The sequence below is a fragment of the Rhinopithecus roxellana genome, chromosome 1 (assembly GCF_007565055.1).
Source record: "Rhinopithecus roxellana isolate Shanxi Qingling chromosome 1, ASM756505v1, whole genome shotgun sequence".
Classification (NCBI taxonomy): Eukaryota; Metazoa; Chordata; class Mammalia; order Primates; family Cercopithecidae; genus Rhinopithecus; species Rhinopithecus roxellana.
The window spans coordinates 99,840,168-99,863,105 of record NC_044549.1 but is presented as its reverse complement, the minus strand read 5'-3'; the positions used below and the strand labels follow the sequence as shown (position 1 = coordinate 99,863,105).

At 37.2% G+C, this 22,938-nt stretch overlaps 1 protein-coding gene across 1 annotated transcript in view; it reads left to right on the top strand.

Annotated features, from left to right (window-relative positions):
• The window catches only part of LEKR1 (leucine, glutamate and lysine rich 1), a 238,078-nt gene that overhangs the window by 106,505 nt on the left and 108,635 nt on the right, over positions 1-22,938 (top strand). The window contains exon 6 of the mRNA XM_010365905.2: positions 6,392-6,577. Coding sequence (XP_010364207.2) covers positions 6,392-6,577 — 186 coding nt within the window. The remainder of the gene's footprint in view (positions 1-6,391; positions 6,578-22,938) is intronic.

Here is a 22,938-nt window from a genome sequence, read left to right as displayed (position 1 = left end):
TCATCTTTTACTTAAATTTGTTAAACAAACACTATTCAGAGTCAGGAATGTTAGAACTCTTGGCAGAAATCAGGAAAAATTTGGAGGGGAGCGTAGGATCCTTGATGGCGTTGCCCTTGTACAGACTTACCACCAGGTCTGGAGAAGGGCACACAAGCCAATATGTCTGCGCTCAACTGTGCTGGCCTCTGTGCTGCAGCTTGAATTCTTAATACATAAAGATATATAGGCATCCTAAGAGCAGGTCTCTAGAGTCAGCCAAAGTTTATATCCTGACTCTGCCACTTAACAAAAAACTGGGACTTCAGTGTCCTCATCTATACAATGAGAATGCACATACATACACACACACATCCCATATGCCTAGCAGAATAAGGAAGCAAGATATGTTAGCTCTAACTATTCTTTTTTATTCTAAAGTCCATGTTTTTCCTATCATATTCGTTTCTCATTTCTGTTGCCGAATGGTTCATTGTAATGGGTTTATAGCTTTTCTCCTAAATAAAGTAACAAAAAGGCTTTTCACATGTAGTTTTTTAAAAATCTACATAATTAGACCAGAAAAATATACTCAACTGATTTTTATAAGGACACACAGGCAATTCAGTGGAGGAAGAATAGCCTTTTCAACAAATCATACTGGAACAATTGAATATCCTTAAGTAAAGCAAAAGAGAGCCTTGTCCTAAAGTGCGTACTTTTTACAAAAATTAACTCAGTGGATTAACCACAGACTTAAATAGAAAATATGAAACTTTTAGGGAAAAAAAAATCTTTGGGGCCTAGGATTAGGCAAAGAGCTCTTAAACTTGAACTAAAATCATGATACCTAAAAGGGAAAATTGATAGATTGGATCTCAGTAAAATTTAACAACTTTTACAGAGTGTAGTAGCACATGCCTGTAGTCCCAGCTACTCAGGAAGCTGAGGTGGGAGGATTGCTTAATCCCAGGAGTTTGAGGCTGCCGTGCTCTATGATCATACCTGTGAGCAGCCACTGCACTCCAGTGTGGACAACATTGCAAAACCCTGTCCTAAAAAAAAAAAAAAAAAAAAAAAAAAAAAAAAAAAAAAAAAAAAAAATTTGCTCTGTGAAAGACCTGTTAAAAAGGATAAAAAGCTACAGTACAGATTGGGAGAAAATACTTGCAAATTACATATCCAACAAAGGATTTATATGTAGAATAAATAACTCCCAAAATTCTATATTAAAAAAATCCAATTAAAAAATGGGCAAAAGATATTGGTAGAAATTTAACCGAAGATGAAATATAGATGGCAAATAAGTACACGAAAAAAATGTTCAACATCATTAGCCATCAGGAAAATGCAAAACTACAATTAAATACAACTACACATTTATTAGAATGTCTAAAATTGAAAAGACTGACCATACTAAGTGTTGACATGGATCAGAGAAACCAGTTTTCTCAGCACTGCTGGTAAGAATATAAAATAGTTCAGCCATTCTAGAAAATAATTTTGCAATTACCTCTGAAATTGAAGATGCACTTACCACATGACCCAATATTTGCACTCTTGAGCATTTATCCCAGATAAATAACCTATGTTCTCAAAAATACTTGCATATAAATGTTCATAGCAGCTATAGTCATAATAGCCCAAAATTGGAAACAACCCAAATGTCCTTCAATGGATGAAAGAAAAACATCCTATGTCCATACCATGTAATACTACTCAGCAACAGAAGGGAGCAAAGTATTAATATGTGTAACAACTTGAATGAACCTCAGCTAAATTGTGCTGAGTGAAAATAGTCTCAAAAGTTTACGTAAGATATGATTTTGTTTATATAGCGTTCTTGAAATAACAAAATTATAAGAACAAAATTATAAGTGTTGAGAACAGATTAGTGGTAGCCAGGGATTAGGGATGGTGGGGATAGTGGTAGGTTTGGCTATAAAGGAATTGCAGGGATCAACTTTGTGGTAATAGAGCAATTCTGTATTTTGATTGTGTTGATATGTAATGAAGCTACATTTATGATAAAATTGCATGGAACTATATATACACACACACACGAGTGTGTATACAATTGGTAAAATCGGAGTGAGTTCTGTGGATTTTACCAATGCAATTTTCTAGTTTTGACAGTGTGCTACACTTATACAAAATGTCAACAAGGGAAGAAGTGAGGTGGCATTAAGGTTGAATAGGAACTCCCTACACATTTCTTTGCAACTTTCTGTAAATTTATACTTATTTCAAAATAAAAAGTTTTTAGGTTGTTTTTTGTTTGTTTGTTTGTTTTTTGTTTTTTGAGATGGAGTCTTGCTCTGTTGCCCAGGCTGGAGTGCAGTGGCATGATTACTCACTGCAACCTCTGCCTCCCAGGTTCAAGCTATTCTCCTGCCTCAGCCTCCAGAGTAGCTGGGACTACAGGTGCATGCCACCACCCTCGGCTAATTTTTGTATTTTTAGTAGAGACAGAGTTTTGCCATGTTGGCCAGGCTGGTTTCGAACTCCTGACCTCAGGTGATCCACCTGCCTCAGCCTCCCAAAGTGCTGGGATTACAGGCGTGAGCCACTGCACCCAGCTATTGACTTTTTGATTTCTTTATTTAGTAAATCTGATCACTGAGTCTTTTTCCCTATTATTGTAATAAAACTGTGAAGTTTTGTGAATTAAGAATCACACTGTGTTTGTAACATCAGAATGCCTTGACAATAAAGTTATAGAGGTTTCCTAATAATATAATGGCCTAGCATAATTTTGAGTTCATTTCCCTAAGCTCACAGGACTAATAGAAAAACAAAGAAAAAAAAACTCATCAAGGTAAAGAAATTAATTGCATAGCTGAATAGTAATAATTGTATTTGCATTAGCTAGTGAATTATGTGATAATAGTTATTCTAAAAGCTAAAAACTGTATTGGCTATAAATTTTGATAATAGTAAAAACATTTTAAATAACAAGTATTCTAAAATATAGTGTGATGGGCTGAATTGTGTCTCCGTCCTCAAATTCATATATTGAAATGTTAAAGTCCTAATCTCCAGTACCTCCTACAGTAACTGTATTTGGAGATAAAGTTTTTAAAGAGGTCATTAGGGTAGCCCCTAATCCAACCTGACTGGTGTCATAAGAAGAAGAAATCTGTACACAGACACCTACAGACACCATGTGAATACACAGGGAAAAGGCAGCCACCTGCAAGCCTAAGGAGAGAGACCTGGAACAGATCCTTCCTTCGCTGTCCAAGAAGAAACCAATCCTGCTGACACCATGATCTCAGATTTCTAGTCTCTGGAGCTGTGAGAAAATAAATTTGTGTTGTTTAAGCATTCAATCTGTGGTACTTTCTTTCAGCAGCCCTAGCAAACTAATAAATGTAGTAAACCCCATATATATTGCACAATATTATTCAGTTACTTTAAAAGATTTGCATGTTAAAATTAGGCTTTAAAATCAAAGTCCAAAACAGAAACAACATTCCTAGAAAAGGGAATTGCTTAATATTTTCTTGCTGATAATGTATGCTGAATATTGAGTAGCAGGTATGAGTAAAATATTTCCTGTTCTAGCAAATGATTATCACTTTATGTAATTGAAATTTTTTAAAATGAAGTTTTTATAGATGAAATTTTCTTAAACAAGAGCATACTTATTTTAATAAAATAAATTTCAGGAAAAATATTTTTACCAAGGCAGAATACTTATCAGGTGAATTCCACTCCCCAAACAACTATTGACTGAATAGTTATTGAACTTTTAAAATTAGGCTTAGCAATGTAGTCCACATTTTTCACAAAATTGATTAAATTAGGGGTAGAATTGATCGATTCATTTATTCAGTTAAAAATGTTTCTTTTGGATATGTATTTTAACTGCCTATCCTACTCTGACATTTACAAATGTGGGGCTCAAAATGCCTGCCTCTGAAATGAAGACTGAGATAAACACATATTCAGGATCTTCAGCTAGTGGTGTATCAAAAACAGTCTAGAAATTTTGCTCAGCAATGCCTTTACTTATTTATTAGGCATTTATTGAGCTCTTGTTAATCCTAAGACATCATGGTAGAAATAATGGGGGAAATAGAAATGAATAAGATACTATCTATGGCCTAAAATAACTTATAGTCCAGTAGTAGGTCACATGTATGCATGTGATCAGTGCAACACAAATGATGTAAATTGCTGTGAGTTCCAGGAAGATGAAGAACACATCCAGATCAGGTCCCAAAAGATTTCTGCACAGAGGTAACATTTGAGCCATGATAGCTGAATATATGAGGATAGGAGGACCTTCTTCATGGGATGGTGCTGAGACAGGAAAGGTTCGAGGTGGATACAATGACCAGTATAGGTTGACCTTGTGGGGAATCTTAATTTCTGAACCCCAAATCAGGACACATGTCTGACAAGTATGGAATTGTATAATGACAAGGGTAGAATTGAATCTTTGACACTAGGATTGCCATAGGCAAAGGAGTGTTTATTTTGCAAAAGGTAAGTTAATTCATCTCCATTGAGTTTACTTTTTCCTAACTCCGTGTTAGGAATGTTGTAGCTTCTGTTAGTTTTGAAATCTTGATGTACTTTTCCATGTCTTAGAATATATTTCACAAATAAATTTGTATTGCAGATTTTTATTCTTTTAATGTCAGATAGAAAGTCACATTGACATTAATAGTTATTTTAGAGTATAGTGTATGTTAACAGAGTCAGCTTGCTAACCTAAGCAGTGTCATTTTGGCAAATGATAAATAGGTGACAGCATGTGTGTGGTGCTGTGCAGTGTCATTTTGACTTAAACATAGATATGGTTTTGGTATATTATAGTTTATTCAACCTTAAGGAGCCACCTTTTTGGCTACAAAAATACACAGACTTTTTAGGTACGTAGGGAAACTGTAACCTCCTTATTTGCTTTAACTCCATTCTTTTAAAAATTTTATGTACTGTGTGTTAGTAGTTTTCCTCACACAAATTGGTGCATAGTCGTAAGTTTTTAGTAGCATATAACTATTTTGAGGGAAAAAAATTCCCACATAAAATAATCATTGGACTATATTAAAATCCCACTTATTTGGTTCCTGCAATTTATTTATCTAGGTTTTCCATTTTGAGCAGGAACTAAATGTAGTGAAGGTGCCAGGCCCCTTGTGCTTATTCCCCAGGTCTATCACAAATACCACTTTTTCTCCCAGACATGCTTTCTACCCATGGAAAGATATTTTGCTTTTCTCTCCTTGTACTACATTCCTGATCCTCCTCATCACAATCCCTTAAAACATGCTCTTTTTCCTGTGCTCTGTTCTAGCTCTCTGCTTTACTTCTCCTATAACCATTTCCTGGCCATATTACCTCTACTGCATGTCTGTCCTATGTATCTCTACTTGTGGTCTTCACTGGTCCACGTGGTTGCTGTTTCTGCTGTGGTGGCACCAAAAGCAATAAACGAAACCAACCACTTTTGACATCTCATCACATAAACCTATCACATAGTCCAGGATGGGCTAACCAAAGAAGGGAATTCCAATTGAAATGTCTGAAAAAGCAGACTGTCCAAATTTTCATGTAAATCACATGCTCATCAATTCAATTAATTGTGGTCGTACAAATTTTATAGCACTTATTTTATCTTTGTTGAGTGTGTGTTCCTGTGTTTTAATGATCGTTTAAGGCAATAGTACAGAAAAGACTGATGAACGGGGAGCTTGTTAATTATTCCAAAGGATAATATGCTCCATGCATTTCTCATGAAATTATATAAAATTAGCACAGTTAAATCTAAGTAGAGCTATAAAGACATTTTTATTAAACAATCTAAATAGAATAATGACATGATTATTATGATGAATTCTGGTCTTATTGGGGGGACAAAGTACTATTAAAATCATTAAGAGATTATTAACTATGATTTCTGCCTATAAATTTATTAGTTTTAGACACTACATCCTTCTAGTCCACTCTACTCCTAAAATCTTTCTTCATAATTTGTAGAGAACGTATCCTAGTTAACCCCTTAGAAATGCCACCCAACCAGCTCATGCTAGAACATTTAAATTTACTTTTCTGAATCATGTTGCCTAAAAAAAAATTTCAATAAAACCCATAACATTACACAGATCTTATATTATTCATTTATGTGAGTATTTAAAAAGCAGGCTGTATTACCACTTAATGCAATTTAAAAGCTAAAAAAATACTGTTAAAAGATTTCATGCATCATGTAGCAATAAAACATCATTTTCAGAATGACTGCTGAATTTAAATTTAACTTTTTAGTTAGATGTCATTATAATCTCAGAAATGTCATATTGCCTTTCAACTATTAATTTTCTAAAAGAAGCTAATAAATCCTTAGAGAAATGTTTTATGATTCAATTATTGGCTATTTGTAAACTTTGAATTCTTTTTACAGAAATAGACATACTGAATAAAAGTTTGACAGTGTCCCAGAGAAATAAAGTATGCCTTGAAAAGGAAATGAAAAATCTGAAATTGTTGTCAGATGCAGCCATATTGAGATCTCAGCAGATTCAGACATCTAGACAACAGGAAGTAAACTTGCAAACCAGATGCTATGATTTGGAAAAAGAAGTACTAGGTAAAGAAAAGTCTTTTTTGCTGTTGTTGGTGACTAGTTATATAACTACATGAGGAAATATTTACATTTTTACTTGTAATTACAACAAAATCTTGTTTTAATTATTTTGGGTTGCAAATATGCCTAATTATTAGTATCACTATGGTGATAACTGTGCCTGTGGTCAATACTTACTGTCATTTCCAGTTTTGCCATTTAGTGTGGTAAGACTTAAGTGGATATATAAAAGACATTTCAACTGAAATGTAAGATTTCAGAAAACTAAAGTGAAATTTACTTTGGTATATCTGTGCTTTACTATGTTTCCTTGTAAAGGTGAATCCAGATTTGTAGGCAATCCTTCATTTTTCCAAATGAAAAAATTTAAAGTGTTTGAAGCATCTTGGGCAAGGTTTTAAAATTTGTCTCCACCTGAGAGGAATGAGTGTCTTGACAGTAAATGTAAACAGTTTGTAATTTTCCCTGGAGGTAGTAAGGGATCGATAAAATAGGTAATCAGAAGAATGATATCACAAAAGCAGAGTTTTAGAAAAAGTAATCTGTTATTAATGAATAGAGGTGTTTCAAACATCAAGACACTGGAGCCAGGTAGCCATTTTGAAAATATCTTTGCCAGTATCCCAATCTCAAGACTAACCATAAGAAGCTGAAGTAGAGAAGGGAACTCACATTTTTTAAGTCCTAAGTGTGCTAGACACTTTATATGAATTATTTCTATCTGTTCTTACAGAGACCGTGAAAAACATGTATAATTATCCTATCTTACAGCGGACAGAACCAAGGCCCAGAAAGTATCATAACTGGTACTACATTCCTAGTAAATGGCAGAAAGTAAAAGCAAAACTGGTTGGACTTCAATGCTCATGCTTGTCCCACTGTGTCTATTTAGCCTTCTCCGTGGCCCAGTTGGAAGGGTGAGATAGAATCAGGGTTGAGGTGACTACCCAAGACCGGGGAGATGAACATCTGTCTGGTAAACATGGAAGAGAAGGAAGTCAGAAAGGGTTCTGAACCTCCTGTGTTTGGGAGTCTTTAATCATGGAAACATACCACAGACTATGGAAATCTGGAGAGAACCTAGTGTTGGAAGAGAAGATAACAAGTCATATTAACTTTATAGCAGTATCAACAGATAAAAATTTTAAAATCAGATAAAATTTAAAATAATCATATATTTTTATTTTCTCTCCTGAGAACTACCTATTCATAGATTCTGGAAATTTTCTATTGCATTATTGGAATTTTTCTTGATAATTTTATAGCAAATTTTATACAGTATAGGTATTATATTCTATATTCAATTTTTTCTAATGTATAATTTATCTATTGACTTTTTATGGTAAATTTTACCATATTGAAGTTTTTAATTTTGGTATAATCAAGTATTATCTTGTATTGTTTCTGGGTAGTCTTATTAAAGTAGTCCCATTCCTAGATAGTACATACAGTATCCTGGGTTTTGTTTCCCAAGTGAGTCATTAATACATATAGAATTTATTTTGATTTTATTTAAAAAATTTAGTCAGCTATTTGAAATTTTGTCTTTTTAATTTTTCTGGGTACATAGTAGGGGTATATATTTATAGGATAAATGAGATATTTTGGTACAGGCATACAATGTATAATAATCATGTCAGGGTAAATAAGGTGTCTTGCCTCAAGCATTTATCCTTTCTTTGTATTACATACAATTCAGTTACACTCTTTTAGTTATTTTTAAATGTACAATATTGTTGACTGTGGTTACCCTGTTGTGTTATCAAATACTAGCTTTTATTCACCCTATCTAACTATATATTTGTACCCATTAACCCTCCTCACTTTCCATCCCCCCAACCCTGCCCCATCACCCTTCCCAGACTCCGGTAACCACCATTCTATTCTCTATCGCCAGGAGTTCAATTGATTTAATTTTTTTAGTTTCTACAAATAAATATGCAAAATTTGTCTTTCTCTGGCTGGCTTATTTCATTTAACATAATGACCTCCAGTTTCATCCGTGTTTTGCATATGACTGGATCTCATTCTTTTTATGGCTAAATAGTACTCCATTGTTTATATTTACCCCATTTTCTTTATCCGTTCATTTGTTGATGGACACTTGGGTTATTTCCAAATCTTGGCTATTGTGAACAGTGCTGCAATAAACATGGGAGTGTAAGTAACTCTTCAATATACTGATTTTCCTTCTTTCAGTATTACAACTAGCAGTGAGATTCCTGGACCATGTGGTAGTTCTACATCTAGTTTTTTGAGGAACCTCCAAACTATTCTCGATAGTGATTATATTAATTTATATTACCACCAACAGTGTTCAAGTGTTCTCTTTTCTCCATAACCTCGCCAGAATTTCTATTGTCTGTCATTTGGATAAAAACCATTTTAACTGGGGTGAGATTATATCTCAGTATAGTTTTGATTTGCATTTCTCTGATGATCAGTGATGTTGAACACGTTTCCATATACCTGTTTGAGATTTGTATATCTTCTTTTGAGAGATGTCTATTTAGATCTTTTTCCCATTTGTTTAAATCAGGTTATTAATTTTTTTCCTATAGAGTTGTTTGAGCTGCTTGTGTATTCTGGTTATTAATCCCTTGTCAGATGGATAGTTTGCAGATATTTTCTCCCATTATGTGGGCTGTCTCTTCACTTTGTTGATGGTTTCCTTTGCTGTGCAGCAGGTTTTTAACTTGATGTGATTCCTGCAGAATGTTTTTAACTTGATGTGATCCCATTTGTCCATTTTTGCTTTGGCTGCCTGTGCTTGTGGGGTATTACTCAAGAAACCTTTGCCCAGTCCAGTGTCCTGGAGGGTTTCCTTAATGTTTTCTTTTAGTAGTTTCATAGTTTGAGGTCTTAGATTTAAGTATTTAATCCATTGTGATTTGATTTTTGTATATGGTGAGAGATAGAGATCTAGTTTTATTCATCTGCATATGGATATCCTGTTTTCCTAGGAGTATTTACTGAAGAGACTGTCTTCCCTCAACCTGTGTTCTTGGCAGTTTTGTCAAAAATTAGTTCAATGCAGGTGCATGAAATTGTTTCTATGTTTTCTGTTCTGTTCCATTGGTCTCTGTGTCTGTTTTTATGTCAGTACCCAATTGTTTTGTTTACTATAGCTCTGTAGTATAATTTGAAGTCAGGTAATGTGATTTCTCCAGTTTTGTTATTTTTGTTCAGAATAGCTTTGACTTTTCTGGGTCTTCTGTGATTCCATCTAAATTTTAGGATTATTTTTGCTATTTCTGTGAAGAATAACATTGGTATTTTGATAGTGATTGCATTGTATCTGTAGATTGCTTTGGGTAGTATGGGCATTTTAATAATATTGATTCTTCCAATCTATGAACTTGGAATATCTTTCCTTTTTGTGTGTGTCCTTTTCAATTTCTTTCATCAGTGTTTTCATTTTGGAGAACTTTTACTTCTTTGGTTAGGTTTATTCCTAGATATTTTATTTTATTTTTAGTTATTGTAAATAGGATGATTTTCTTGATTTCTTTTTCAGATTGTTCACTGTTGTCATATAGAAATGCTACTGGTTTTTGTATGTTGATTCTATATCCTGCAACTTTACTGAATTAGTTTATCAGTTCTAATAGTTTTTATGGAGTCTTTAGGTTTTTCTAAATATAAGATTATATCATCTGCAAACAAGGATAATTTGACTTCTTCCTTTCCAATCCAGTTTGGATGCCTTTTATTTCCTTATCTTGTCTGATTGCTCTAGCTAGGATTTTCTGCACTGTGTTGAATAATGGTGGTGAAAGTGGGCATCCTTGTTTTGTTCCAGACTTGGAGGAAAGGCTTTTAGTTTTTCCCTGTTCAGTATGATACTAAACGTGGACCTCTTTTATATGGCTTTTATTATGTTAAGATATGTTCCTTCCATACCCAGTTTTTTGAGGGTTCTTATCACAATGGCATGTTGAATTGTATCAAATGCTTTCTGAGAATCAACTGAAATGATCGTATGGTTTTTGTCCTTCATTCTGTTAATATAATGTAGCACACTGATTTGCATATGTTGGAACATCCTTGCTTTCCTTTTATTATTGGCCTGTTCAGGTTTTGGATTTCTTCATTGAGCAATCTTGGTAGATTGTATATATCTGGGAATGTATTCATTTCTTCTAGGTTTTCCAATTTATTGGCATATAGTTGCTCATAGTAGCCTCTAATGATCCTTTGAATTTCTGCAGTATCGGTTGTAATGTCTCCTTTTCATGTCTGATTGTATTTATCTGGGTCTTCTCTTTTTTTTTTTTTCTTTATTAGTTGGGTTAAAGGTTTGTTAATTTTGTTTATCTTTTCAAGAGACCAACTTTTCATTTTGTTGATCTTTTATATTGTTTTCTTCAGTCTCAATTTCATTTATTTTTGCTCTGAACTTTATTTCTTTTTTTTTTTTAGTCTTTTTTTTTTTTTATTATACTTTAAGTTTTAGGGTACATGTGCATAACGTGCAGGTTTGTTACATATGTATACTTATGCCATGTTGGTGTGCTGCACCCATCAACTCGTCAGCACCCATCAATTCATCATTTATATCATGTATAACTCCCCAATGCAATCCCTCCCTCCTCCCCCCTCCCCCCTCCCCATGATAGGCCCCAGTGCGTGATGTTCCCCTTCCCGAGTCCAAATGATCTCATTGTTCAGTTCCCACCTATGAGTGAGAACATGCGGTGTTTGGTTTTCTGTTCTTGTGATAGTTTGCTAAGAATGATGGTTTCCAGCTGCATCCATGTCCCTACAAAGGACGCAAACTCATCCTTTTTTATGGCTGCATAGTATTCCATGGTGTATATGTGCCACATTTTCTTAATCCAGTCTGTCACTGATGGACATTTGGGTTGATTCCAAGTCTTTGCTATTGTGAATAGTGCCGCAATAAACATACGTGTGCATGTGTCTTTGTAGTAGAATAATTTATAATCCTTTGGGTATATACCCAGTAGTGGGATGGCTGGGTCATATGGTACATCTAGTTCTAGATCCTTGAGGAATTGCCATACTGTTTTCCATAATGGTTGAACTAGTTTACAATCCCACCAACAGTGTAAAAGTGTTCCTATTTCTCCACATCCTCTCCAACACCTGTTGTTTCCTGACTTCTTAATGATTGCCATTCTAACTGGTGTGAGATGGTATCTCATTGTGGTTTTGATTTGCATTTCTCTGATGGCGAGTGATGATGAGCATTTTTTCATGTGTCTGTTGGCTGTATGAATATCTTCTTTTGAGAAATGTCTGTTCATATCCTTTGCCCACTTTTTGATGGGGTTGTTTGCTTTTTTCTCGTATATTTGTTTGAGTTCTTTGTAGATTCTGGATATTAGCCCTTTGTCAGATGAGTAGGTTGCAAAAATTTTCTCCCATTCTGTAGGTTGCCTGTTCACTCTGATGGTAGTTTCTTTTGCTGTGCAAAAGCTCTTTAGTTTAATTAGATCCCATTTGTCAATTTTGGCTTTTGCTGCCGTTGCTTTTGGTGTTTTAGACATGAAGTCCTTGCCCATGCCTATGTCCTGAATGGTACTACCTAGATTTTCTTCTAGGGTTTTGATGGTATTAGGTCTAACATTTAAGTCTCTAATCCATCTTGAATTAATCTTCGTATAAGGGGTAAGGAAAGGATCCAGTTTCAGCTTTCTACTTATGGCTAGCCAATTTTCCCAGCACCATTTATTAAATAGGGAATCCTTTCCCCATTTCTTGTTTCTCTCAGGTTTGTCAAAGATCAGATGGCTGTAGATGTGTGGTATTATTTCTGAGGACTCTGTTCTGTTCCATTGGTCTATATCTCTGTTTTGGTACCAGTACCATGCTGTTTTGGTTACTGTAGCCTTGTAGTATAGTTTGAAGTCAGGTAGCGTGACGCCTCCAGCTTTGTCCTTTTGACTTAGGATTGTCTTGGCAATGCGGGCTCTTTTTTGGTTCCATATGAACTTTAAAGCAGTTTTTTCCAATTCTGTGAAGAAAGTCATTGGTAGCTTGATGGGGATGGCATTGAATCTATAAATAACCTTGGGGAGTATGGCCATTTTCACGATATTGATTCTTCCTATCCATGAGCATGGTATGTTCTTCCATTTGTTTGTGTCCTCTTTGATTTCACTGAGCAGTGGTTTGTAGTTCTCCTTGAAGAGGTCCTTTACATCCCTTGTAAGCTGGATTCCTAGGTATTTTATTCTCTTTGAAGCAATTGTGAATGGAAGTTCATTCCTGATTTGTCTCTCTGCTTGTCTGTTACTGGTGTATAAGAATGCTTGTGATTTTTGCACATTAATTTTGTATCCTGAGACTTGGCTGAAGTTGCTTATCAGCTTAAGGAGATTTTGGGCTGAGACGATGGGGTTTTCTAAATATACAATCATGTCATCTGCAAACAGGGACAATTTGACTTCTTCTTTTCCTAACTGGATACCCTTGATTTCTTTCTCTTGCCTGATTGCCCTAGCCAGAACTTCCAAGACTATGTTGAATAGGAGTGGTGAGAGAGGGCATCCCTGTCTTGTGCCAGTTTTCAAAGGGAATTTTTCCAGTTTTTGCCCATTCAGTATGATATTAGCTGTGGGTTTGTCATAAATAGCTCTTATTATTTTGAGGTACGTTCCATCAATACCGAATTTATTGAGCGTTTTTAGCATGAAGGGCTGTTGAATTTTGTCAAAAGCCTTTTCTGCATCTATTGAGACAATCATGTGGTTCTTGTCTTTGGTTCTGTTTATATGCTGGATTACGTTTATTGATTTGCGAATGTTGAACCAGCCTTGCATCCCAGGGATGAAGCCCACTTGATCATGGTGGATAAGCTTTTTGATGTGCTGCTGAATCTGGTTTGCCAGTATTTTATTCAGAATTTTTGCATCAATGTTCATCAGGGATATTGGTCTAAAATTCTCTTTTCTTGTTGTGTCTCTGCCAGGCTTTGGTATCAGGATGATGTTGGCCTCATAAAATGAGTTCGGGAGGATTCCCTCTTTTTCTATTGATTGGAATAGTTTCAGAAGGAATGGTACCAGCTCCTCCTTGTACCTCTGGTAGAATTCAGCTGTGAATCCATCTGGTCCTGGACTTTTTTTGGTGGGTAGGCTATTAATTGTTGCCTCAATTTCAGAGCCTGCTATTGGTCTATTCGGGATTCAACTTCTTCCTGGTTTAGCCTTGGGAGAGTGTAAGTGTCCAGGAAATTATCCATTTCTTCTAGATTTTCTAGTTGATTTGCGTAGAGGCGTTTATAGTATTCTCTGATGGTAGTTTGTATTTCTGTGGGGTCAGTGGTGATATCCCCTTTATCATTTTTTATTGCATCTATTTGATTCCTCTCTCTTTTCTTCTTTATTAGCCTTGCTAGCGGTCTGTCAATTTTGTTGATCTTTTCAAAAAACCAACTCCTGGATTCATTGATTTTTTGGAGGGTTTTTTGTGTCTCTATCTCCTTCAGTTCGGCTCTGATCTTAGTTATTTCTTGCCTTCTGCTAGCTTTTGAATGTGTTTGCTCTTGCCTCTCTAGTTCTTTTAATTGTGATGTTAGAGTGTCAATTTTAGATCTTTCCTGCTTTCTCTTGTGGGCATTTAGTGCTATAAATTTCCCTCTACACACTGCTTTAAATGTGTCCCAGAGATTCTGGTATGTTGTATCTTTGTTCTCATTGGTTTCAAAGAACATCTTTATTTCCGCTTTCATTTCGTTATGTACCCAGTAGTCATTCAGGAGCAGGTTGTTCAGTTTCCATGTAGTTGAGCGGTTTTGATTGAGTTTCTTAGTCCTGAGTTCTAGTTTGATTGCACTGTGGTCTGAGAGACAGTTTGTTATAATTTCTGTTCTTTTACATTTGCTGAGGAGTGCTTTACTTCCAATTATGTGGTCAATTTTGGAATAAGTGCGATGTGGTGCTGAGAAGAATGTATATTCTGTTGATTTGGGGTGGAGAGTTCTATAGATGTCTATTAGGTCCGCTTGGTGCAGAGATGAGTTCAATTCCTGGATATCCTTGTTAACTTTCTGTCTCGTTGATCTGTCTAATGTTGACAGCGGTGTGTTGAAGTCTCCTATTATTATTGTATGGGAGTCTAAGTCTCTTTGTAAGTCTCTAAGGACTTGCTTTATGAATCTGGGTGCTCCTGTATTGGGTGCATATATATTTAGGAGAGTTAGCTCTTCCTGTTGAATTGATCCCTTTACCATTATGTAATGGCCTTCTTTGTCTCTTTTGATCTTTGATGGTTTAAAGTCTGTTTTATCAGAGACAAGGATTGCAACCCCTGCTTTTTTTTGTTCTCCATTTGCTTGGTAGATCTTCCTCCATCCCTTTATTTTGAGCCTATGTATCTCTCTGCATGTGAGATGGGTCTCCTGAATACAGCAGACTGATGGGTCTTGACTCTTCATCCAGTTTGCCAGTCTGTGTCTTTTAATTGGAGCATTTAGTCCATTAACATTTAAGGTTAATATTGTTATGTGTGAACTTGATCCTGCCATTATGATATTAACTGGTTATTTTGCTCGTTAGTTGATGCAGTTTCTTCCTAGCCTCGATGGTCTTTACATTTTGGCATGTTTTTGCGATGGCTGGTACCGGTTGTTCCTTTCCATGTTTAGGGCTTCCTTCAGGGTCTCTTGTAAGGCAGGCCTGGTGGTGACAAAATCTCTAAGCATTTGCTTATCTGTAAAGGATTTTATTTCTCCTTCACTTATGAAACTTAGTTTGGCTGGATATGAAATTCTGGGTTTAAAATTCTTTTCTTTAAGAACGTTGAATATTGGCCCCCACTCTCTTCTGGCTTGTAGAGTTTCTGCTGAGAGATCTGCTGTTAGTCTGATGGGCTTCCCTTTGTGGGTAACCCGACCTTTCTCTCTGGCTGCCCTTAAGATTTTTTCCTTCATTTCAACTTTGGTGAATCTGGCAATGATGTGTCTTGGAGTTGCTCTTCTGGAGGAGTATCTTTGTGGCGTTCTCTGTATTTCCTGAATTTGAATGTTGGCCTGCCCTACTAGGTTGGGGAAGTTCTCCTGGATGATATCCTGAAGAGTGTTTTCCAACTTGGTTCCATTTTCCCCCTCACTTTCAGGCACCCCAATCAGACGTAGATTTGGTCTTTTTACGTAATCCCATACTTCTTGCAGGCTTTGCTCATTTCTTTTTCTTCTTTTTTCTTTTGGTTTCTCTTCTCGCTTCATTTCATTCATTTGATCTTCAATCGCTGATACTCTTTCTTCCAGTTGATCGAGTCGGTTACTGAAGCTTGTGCATTTGTCACGTATTTCTCGTGTCATGGTTTTCATCTCTGTCATTTCGTTTATGATCTTCTCTGCATTAATGAGTCTAGCTGTCAATTCTTCCACTCTTTTTTCAAGATTTTTAGTTTCTTTGCGCTGGGTACGTAATTCCTCCTTTAGCTCTGATAAGTTTGATGGACTGAAGCCTTCTTCTCTCCTCTCGTCCAAGTCATTCTCTGACCAGCTTTGATCCGTTGCTGGCGATGGGCTGCGCTCCTTTGCAGGGGGAGATGCGCTCTTATTTTTTGAATTTCCAGCTTTTCTGCCCTGCTTCTTCCCCATCTTTGTGGTTTTATCTGTCTCTGGTCTTTGATGGTGGTGACGTACTGATGGGGTTTTGGTATAGGTGTCCTTCCTGTTTGATAGCTTTCCTTCTGACAGTCAGAAGGACTGTCTGTTGGTCTGTTGGAGATTGCTTGAGGTCCACTCCAGACCCTGTTTGCCTGGGTATCAGCAGCAGAGGTTGCCGAAGATAGAATATTGCTGAACAGCGAGTGTACCTGTCTGATTCTTCCTTTGGAAGTTTCCTCTCAGGGGTGTACTCCACCCTGTGAGGTGTGGGGTGTCAGACTGCCCCTAGTGGGGGATTTCTCCCAGCTAGGCTACTCAGGGGTCAGGGACACACCTGAGCAGGCAGTCTGTCCGTTCTCAGATCTCAACCTCCGCGTTGGGAGATCCACAGCTCTCCCCAAAGCTGTCAGACAGAGTCGTTCGCGTCTGCACCGGCTCCTGCTCCTTCCCCTGTTGGTCTTCAGCTGTGCGCTGTCCCCAGAGGTGGAGACTACAGAGACAGGCAGGCTTCCTTGAGCTGCTGTGAGCTCCACCCAGTTGGAGCTTCCCAGCGGCTTTGTTTACCTACTTAAGCCTCAGCAATGGTGGGCGCCCCTCCCCCAGCCTCGCTGCTGCCTTGTGGATAGATCGCGGCAGACTGCTGTGTTAGCAGTGAGGGAGGCTTCGTGGGCGTGCGACCCTCCCGGCCAGGTGTGGGATATATTCTCCTGGTGTGCCTGTATGCTTACAGCGCAGTATTGGGGTGGGAGTTACCCGATTTTCCAGGTGTTGTGTGTCTCAGTTCCCCTGGCTAGGAAAACGGATCCCCTTCCCCCTTGCGCTTCCAGGTGAGGTGATGCCTCGCCCTGCTTCAGCTCTCGCTAGTCAGGCTGCAGCAGCTGACCAGCACCGATTGTCCGGCACTCCCTAGTGAGATGACCCCAGTACCTCAGTTGAAAATGCAGAAATCACCGCTATTTCTTTTCTTCTAATTTTGGACTTGGTTTTCTCATGCTTTAAGATGCATTGTTATGTTGATTTGAAGCTTTCTACTTTTTTGATGTAAGTGCTTATTGCTATAAACTTTTTTCTTGTACTGCTTTTGCTGGATCCCATAGGTTTTGCTATGTTGTGTTTACATTTTAATTTGTTTCAAGAAATTTTAAAATTTACTTCCTTATTGCTTCATTGACCCACTGGCTATTCAGGAACATGTTTTTTAATTTTTCACGTTTGTATGGTTTTTAAAATTCCTCTTGTTCTTGATATCTAGTTTTATTCCATTTTGGTCAGAGAAGATATTTAATATTATTTCTATTGTTTTGAATGTTTTAAGACTTGTTTTGATGCCTTACATGGTCTATCCTTGAAAATGATCCATGTGCTGAGAAGAATGTGTGTTCTGTAGCCATTGGATGAAATGTTTCTTAAATTTCTATTAGGTCCATTTGTTCTACACTTCTATTGTTGTACTAGATTATTGTACTAGAGTCCATCTCCCTTTTTAGCTCTAGTAATATTTGCTTTATATATGTGGGTACTCCAGTCTTGGGTGCATACATATATACAATTATTACATCCTTGTGCTGAATCAACCCCTTTATCATTATGTAATGACTTCTTTGTCTCTTTTTATAGTTTTTGTTTTGAAATCTATTTTGTATTGTATAAATATAGTTTTTTGTGCATTTTATTTTGTTTGTGTCCATTTGCATGGAATTGTTTTCCATCCCTTTACTTTCAGTTTATTGTGTCTTTATAGGTGAAGTATGTTTCTTGTAGATAACAAATCATGGGGTCTTATTTTTTAATTCATTTAGTTATTCTGTCTTTCAACTGAGGGTTTAGTCTGTTTACATTCAATGTTATTATCGATAAGTAAGGACTTACACCTGCCACTTTATTTGTTTTCTGGTCTTCTCTCTCTTCTTTCCTTCCTTTTCTCTTTCTTTTGGTGAAGGTGATTTCCTCAGGTGTTATGTTAATTTTTTGCTTTTTATTTTTTGTATATCTGTTGTATGTTTTTTGGTTTGAGGTTTACCATGAAGCTTGCAAATAATATCTTATAACCCATTCTTTCTTCTTGATCAATTCTGCTGTTAGTAGACTCTGATGAATTCTTTAGTATGTCAAATGCATTTTTTAACTAAAGAACTTCTACTTGATTCTCTTTAGTTATTTCAGTCTCTTTGTTAAATTTTATCTGATAGAATCCTGAATTCGTTCTCTGTTATCTTGGATTTTATTGAGCTGCCTCAAAACAGCTATTTTGAATTATCTGTCTGAAAGGTTACATATCTCTGTCTTTCAAGGATTGATTCCTGGTGCTTTATTTAGTTCCTTTGGTGAGGTCATGTTTTCCTGGATGATCTTGATCTTTGTTGGTATCTGGGTATTGAAGAGTTAGGTATTTATTGTAGCCTTCATAGTGTGGGCTTGTTTGTATCCATATTTCTTAGGAAGACTTTCTAGGTATTTGAAGAGACATAGGTGTTATGATCTAAGTCTTTGGTCATTGCAGCCATACCTGCTTTAGAGGGCACCACCTGCTCAGTAATACTGTGGGTCTTGCAGACTTGTGGATATACCACCTTGGTGGACTTGGGTAAGATCCAGTAATTCCCGGGATTGCCTGACAGAGACTTTTGTTCTCTTTCCTTACCTTCCCCCAAACAGAGTGTTTCTGTCTGTACTAACCTGGAGCTGCGGAGGGGGTGATACGAGTAATCCTATGGCCACCACCACTGGAACTGTGCTGGGTCAGATCCAAAGCCAGCATAGCACTTCATTTGGGTCTCACTCAAGGCCTACAGTGACCACTGCCTGGCTACTGCTGACATTCACTGAAGGCCCCAGGGCTCTATAATCAGCAGATAGCTAATTCAGTCAGGTTTATGCTCTTCCCTTTCAGGCGGTGAGTTCCCTCTGGCCTTGGGCAAGTCTGGGGATGCTGTACAGGAGCCAGGGCCTGGAGTCAGGAAGCTTAGGAATCTACCTGACGTTCTATCCTACTATAGCTAAGCTGACATCCAAGCCACAAGACAAAGTCCTTTCCACTCTTCCTTCCCCTTTCCTCAAGAAGAGGAATATCTTCCCATGGCCACCACTGCCCCGGACATAACAAGTACTGCCTGGCTACCACCACTGTTAACTCAAGGCCCAAGGGCTCTTCATTCAGCTTGCGGTTAATGCTGCCACTCCTTAGTCTCTCCCTTCAGGGGCACGGGCTCTCCTCTGGCACAGGGAGGGTCCAGAAATTCTGTTCAGGTGCTAAGGCCTGGAATCAGGGACCTCAGAAGCTTGCTTGGTGCTCTACGCCTCTGCGGCCGAGCTGGTACTCAAGCTAAAACAATAAGGTCTCCTTTCTCTTCCCTCTATTCTCCTCAAGCAGGAATGGTCTCTTCCCATAGCCACCAATGCTGGAAATGTGCTACATCACACCTGAAACCAGCATAGTTCTGGGTTTCACTCAAGGCCTGTGTCAAGTACTGTATGGTTACCACTGTATTGCTACCACTGCTGACTATTCAGTTCTTAGTCAGCAGGTGATGAATTCTGTCAGAAATGGTTCCTTTCCTTCAAGGCACCATGTTCCCTTCTGGCCCAGGGTGTGTTTAGAAATGTTGTCCAGGAGCTAGAGCCTAAAAAAGGGGTCTCGAGATTCTGCCTGGTGCCCTACTCTACTGTGGCTAAAGTTGCAACTCTAAAGTTGCAAGACAAAGTCTTGTTTACTTTCCTCTTTCCTCTCCTCAAGCAGAGTAAAGGAGTCTCTTCCAGAGTTGTGAGCTGCACTGCCTGGGGTTGGCGTAGGGGTGACGCAAGCACTCCCTTGAATGCCTCAGCTCACTAGATCACATGCACCCCAAGTCCACTGGCGCAAGTCCAGCACAGCACCAGGACTTGCCCAGGAATTGCAATTCCTGTGTCCCAGACTGCCTTTCTAGTTTGCTTAGGACCTCAGAGCACTTTAGCCAGTAGTGGTGGAGCCTGCTGGAACTCAGGTACCTGTCACTGGGATAGACAATTTGCCTCTGGCTAGGGCTAGTCCAAATGCTCCCTCTGTGAACACTGTCTGAATTCTGCCCCTGGTTGCTTTCTTCTGTGAGAGAGCAGCACTGAGTTACGATGAAAAGTCCCACAGTCACTGCAGTCTTTCTCCCCAAAAGACACAGATTCTCTGTCTGTGCCACAGGTCTGCTGCCAAAGGATGGGGGGAGGGGTAGCACTGGAAATTCAAGACTGTCTTTCCTGCCCTCTTCAGTGCTTCTTTCTTCAATAGGATGTTAAAACCAAGTATTATGATTGCTGATCTGGTTTTGGTTCTTATGAAGGTGCCTTTTGTGTGTGGATAGGTGTTCAATTTTGTTGTTCCTGCAGGGCGGATGATTGCTCGTGGCTTCTATTTGGCCTTCTTGCTCCCCCTCCCCTCTAGAGTTTATCTTTAATATGGTGCAAGATATAGTGGTCCAGATTTACTCTTTTCTAACTGTATCAGTATTATGTATTAAATAATTTATCCTTTTCTCACTAGGTAGAACTACTATCTGTTATATGTTAAAATTTTACAGTGGGGTTATGTCCTAATGAACCCATCCTAACTTGAAAATATTATAAGTAAAAAAATGCATTTAATGCTGGCAACACAGCAGACGATCCCACCTTACCATGATTCGACTTATGAATTTTTTACTTTACTGTGGTGTTAAAGAAATATGCATTCGGTAGAAACCAGGACCCCGTCATAATTGGTAAGGAGCCTCTCAACTTATGAGGGGGTTACATCCTGATAAACCCATCATAAAGTCAAAAAATCATATTGAACCATAAGTCAGGAATTGTCTGTACTAGCAACTATTATTATATTCTATCTTCTGTTCCACTAATTTTTTTGATGCATCATTAATATTACATTGATTTGAATATGACTTATTAGCATATTCTTTTAGGTGCTAAACCCTTTCTGTCTCCACCGTTCTTACTTTTTAAATACATATTTGCAGACAGTCTTTCATTTTAACTTTAATATAATTTTATTTACCTCTAATCCATAGGCTCCAAGAAGTACCTAGTAAAAGTTTTTCTCTCTCTGTTACATCTTTCCTACATATTCAGAGGAAGTTATTCTTCCACATAAACTTTAAGATGATTACATTCACTTCTAATGCCAACAAGGATTCTAATTCGAATTGCATTATATTTACAAACTAATTTTTAGAGAATTAAAAATGTTGGTAATATTGTCTTTTGAATATTGTTAAGTCTTTTCATTCAAAAACATGGTATGCTGTTTCATTTTTAATGCTATTATATGTTCTTTAATAAGATGTAATAGTTTTACTTAAATACGTTTCTTTGCCATTCTTGTTAAATTTGTTACTATCAGTTTTGCCTCTACCATGAATAGACTATTTTTCCTATTTCAATTTTTGTTGATAGAGTATACAGAAGCTATTGTTTTTATATATTTGGTTTATATCCATCCACCTCACAAAACTCTCATATTAATTCTACAGTAGACATTTTTTATTAGTGACTCTTGGGCCTACAACTTCCCAAAAGAGTTCTTCTATTTTTTCCCCAGTGTTTGTATCTGTTATTTTATTTTCTTGTGTTCTTCATATCTTATTAAATTCATCTGAAGCTCTGACACTCTGTTAAATAATAATGCTGACAGTGAACATTCAATCTGTCATTGATGGGCACTTAGGTTGATTCCATGTCTTCGCTATTGTGAATAGTGCTGCTATGAACATTTGCCTGCATGTGTCTTTGTGGTAGAATGCTTTATATTACTCTGGGTATACACCCAATTATGGGATTACTGGGTTGAATGGTAGTTCTGCTTTTAGCTCCTTGAGGAATTGCCATATGGCTTTCCACAATGTTGAACTAATTTACACTCCCAGCAACAGTGTATAAGTGTGTCCTTTTCTCTGCAACCTCACCAGCATCTGTTATTTTTTGATTTTTTAATAATAGCCATTCTGACTGGTGTGAGGTGATACCTCATTGGCACTTGATTTGCATTTCTCTAATCATCAGTGATATTGAACTTTTTTTCCTATGCTTTTTGGCCACATGTATGTCTTCTTTTGAGAAGTGTCTGTTCATGTTCTTTGCCCACTTTTTAATGGGCTTGTTTGACGTTTTTTCTTGTGACTTTAAGGTCCTTATAGATGCTTGATAATAGACCTTTGTCAGCTGCATAGTTTGCAAATTTTGTCTCCATTCTGTAAGTCTGTTTACTCTGTTAATAGCTTCTTTTGGTGTGCATAAGTTCTTAAGTTTAATTAGATCCCATTTGTCAGTTTTTGCCTTTGTTGCAATTGCTTATGGTATCTTTGTTATGAAATCTTTGCCCATTCCTATGTCCAGAATGGTAATTCCCTAGGTTGTCTTCTGGGTTTTTATAGTTTTGGGTTTTACATTTAAGTCTTTAGTACATCTTGAGTTGATTTCTGTATATGGTATAAGGAAGGGGTCTAGTTTCAGTATTCTGCATATGACTAGCCAGTTATCCCAGCACCATTTACTGAATAGGGAGTCTTTTTCCTATTTTTGCTTGTTTTTGTCAGCTTTATCAAAGATCAGATTGTTGTAGGTTTGCGCCTTTATTTCTGGGTTCTCTATTCTGGTTCATTGGTCTGTTTGCCTGTTTTCGTACCAGTACCATGCTGTTCTTTTGGCTTCAATATTTACTAGCTGTGTTATTTTGGATAAGTTACTTAACTTCTCTGGGCTTTAGTTTCTTTATTTACAAAATGGGTGTAATAACAGCCCCTACCTTCTAGGGTTTTTGCAA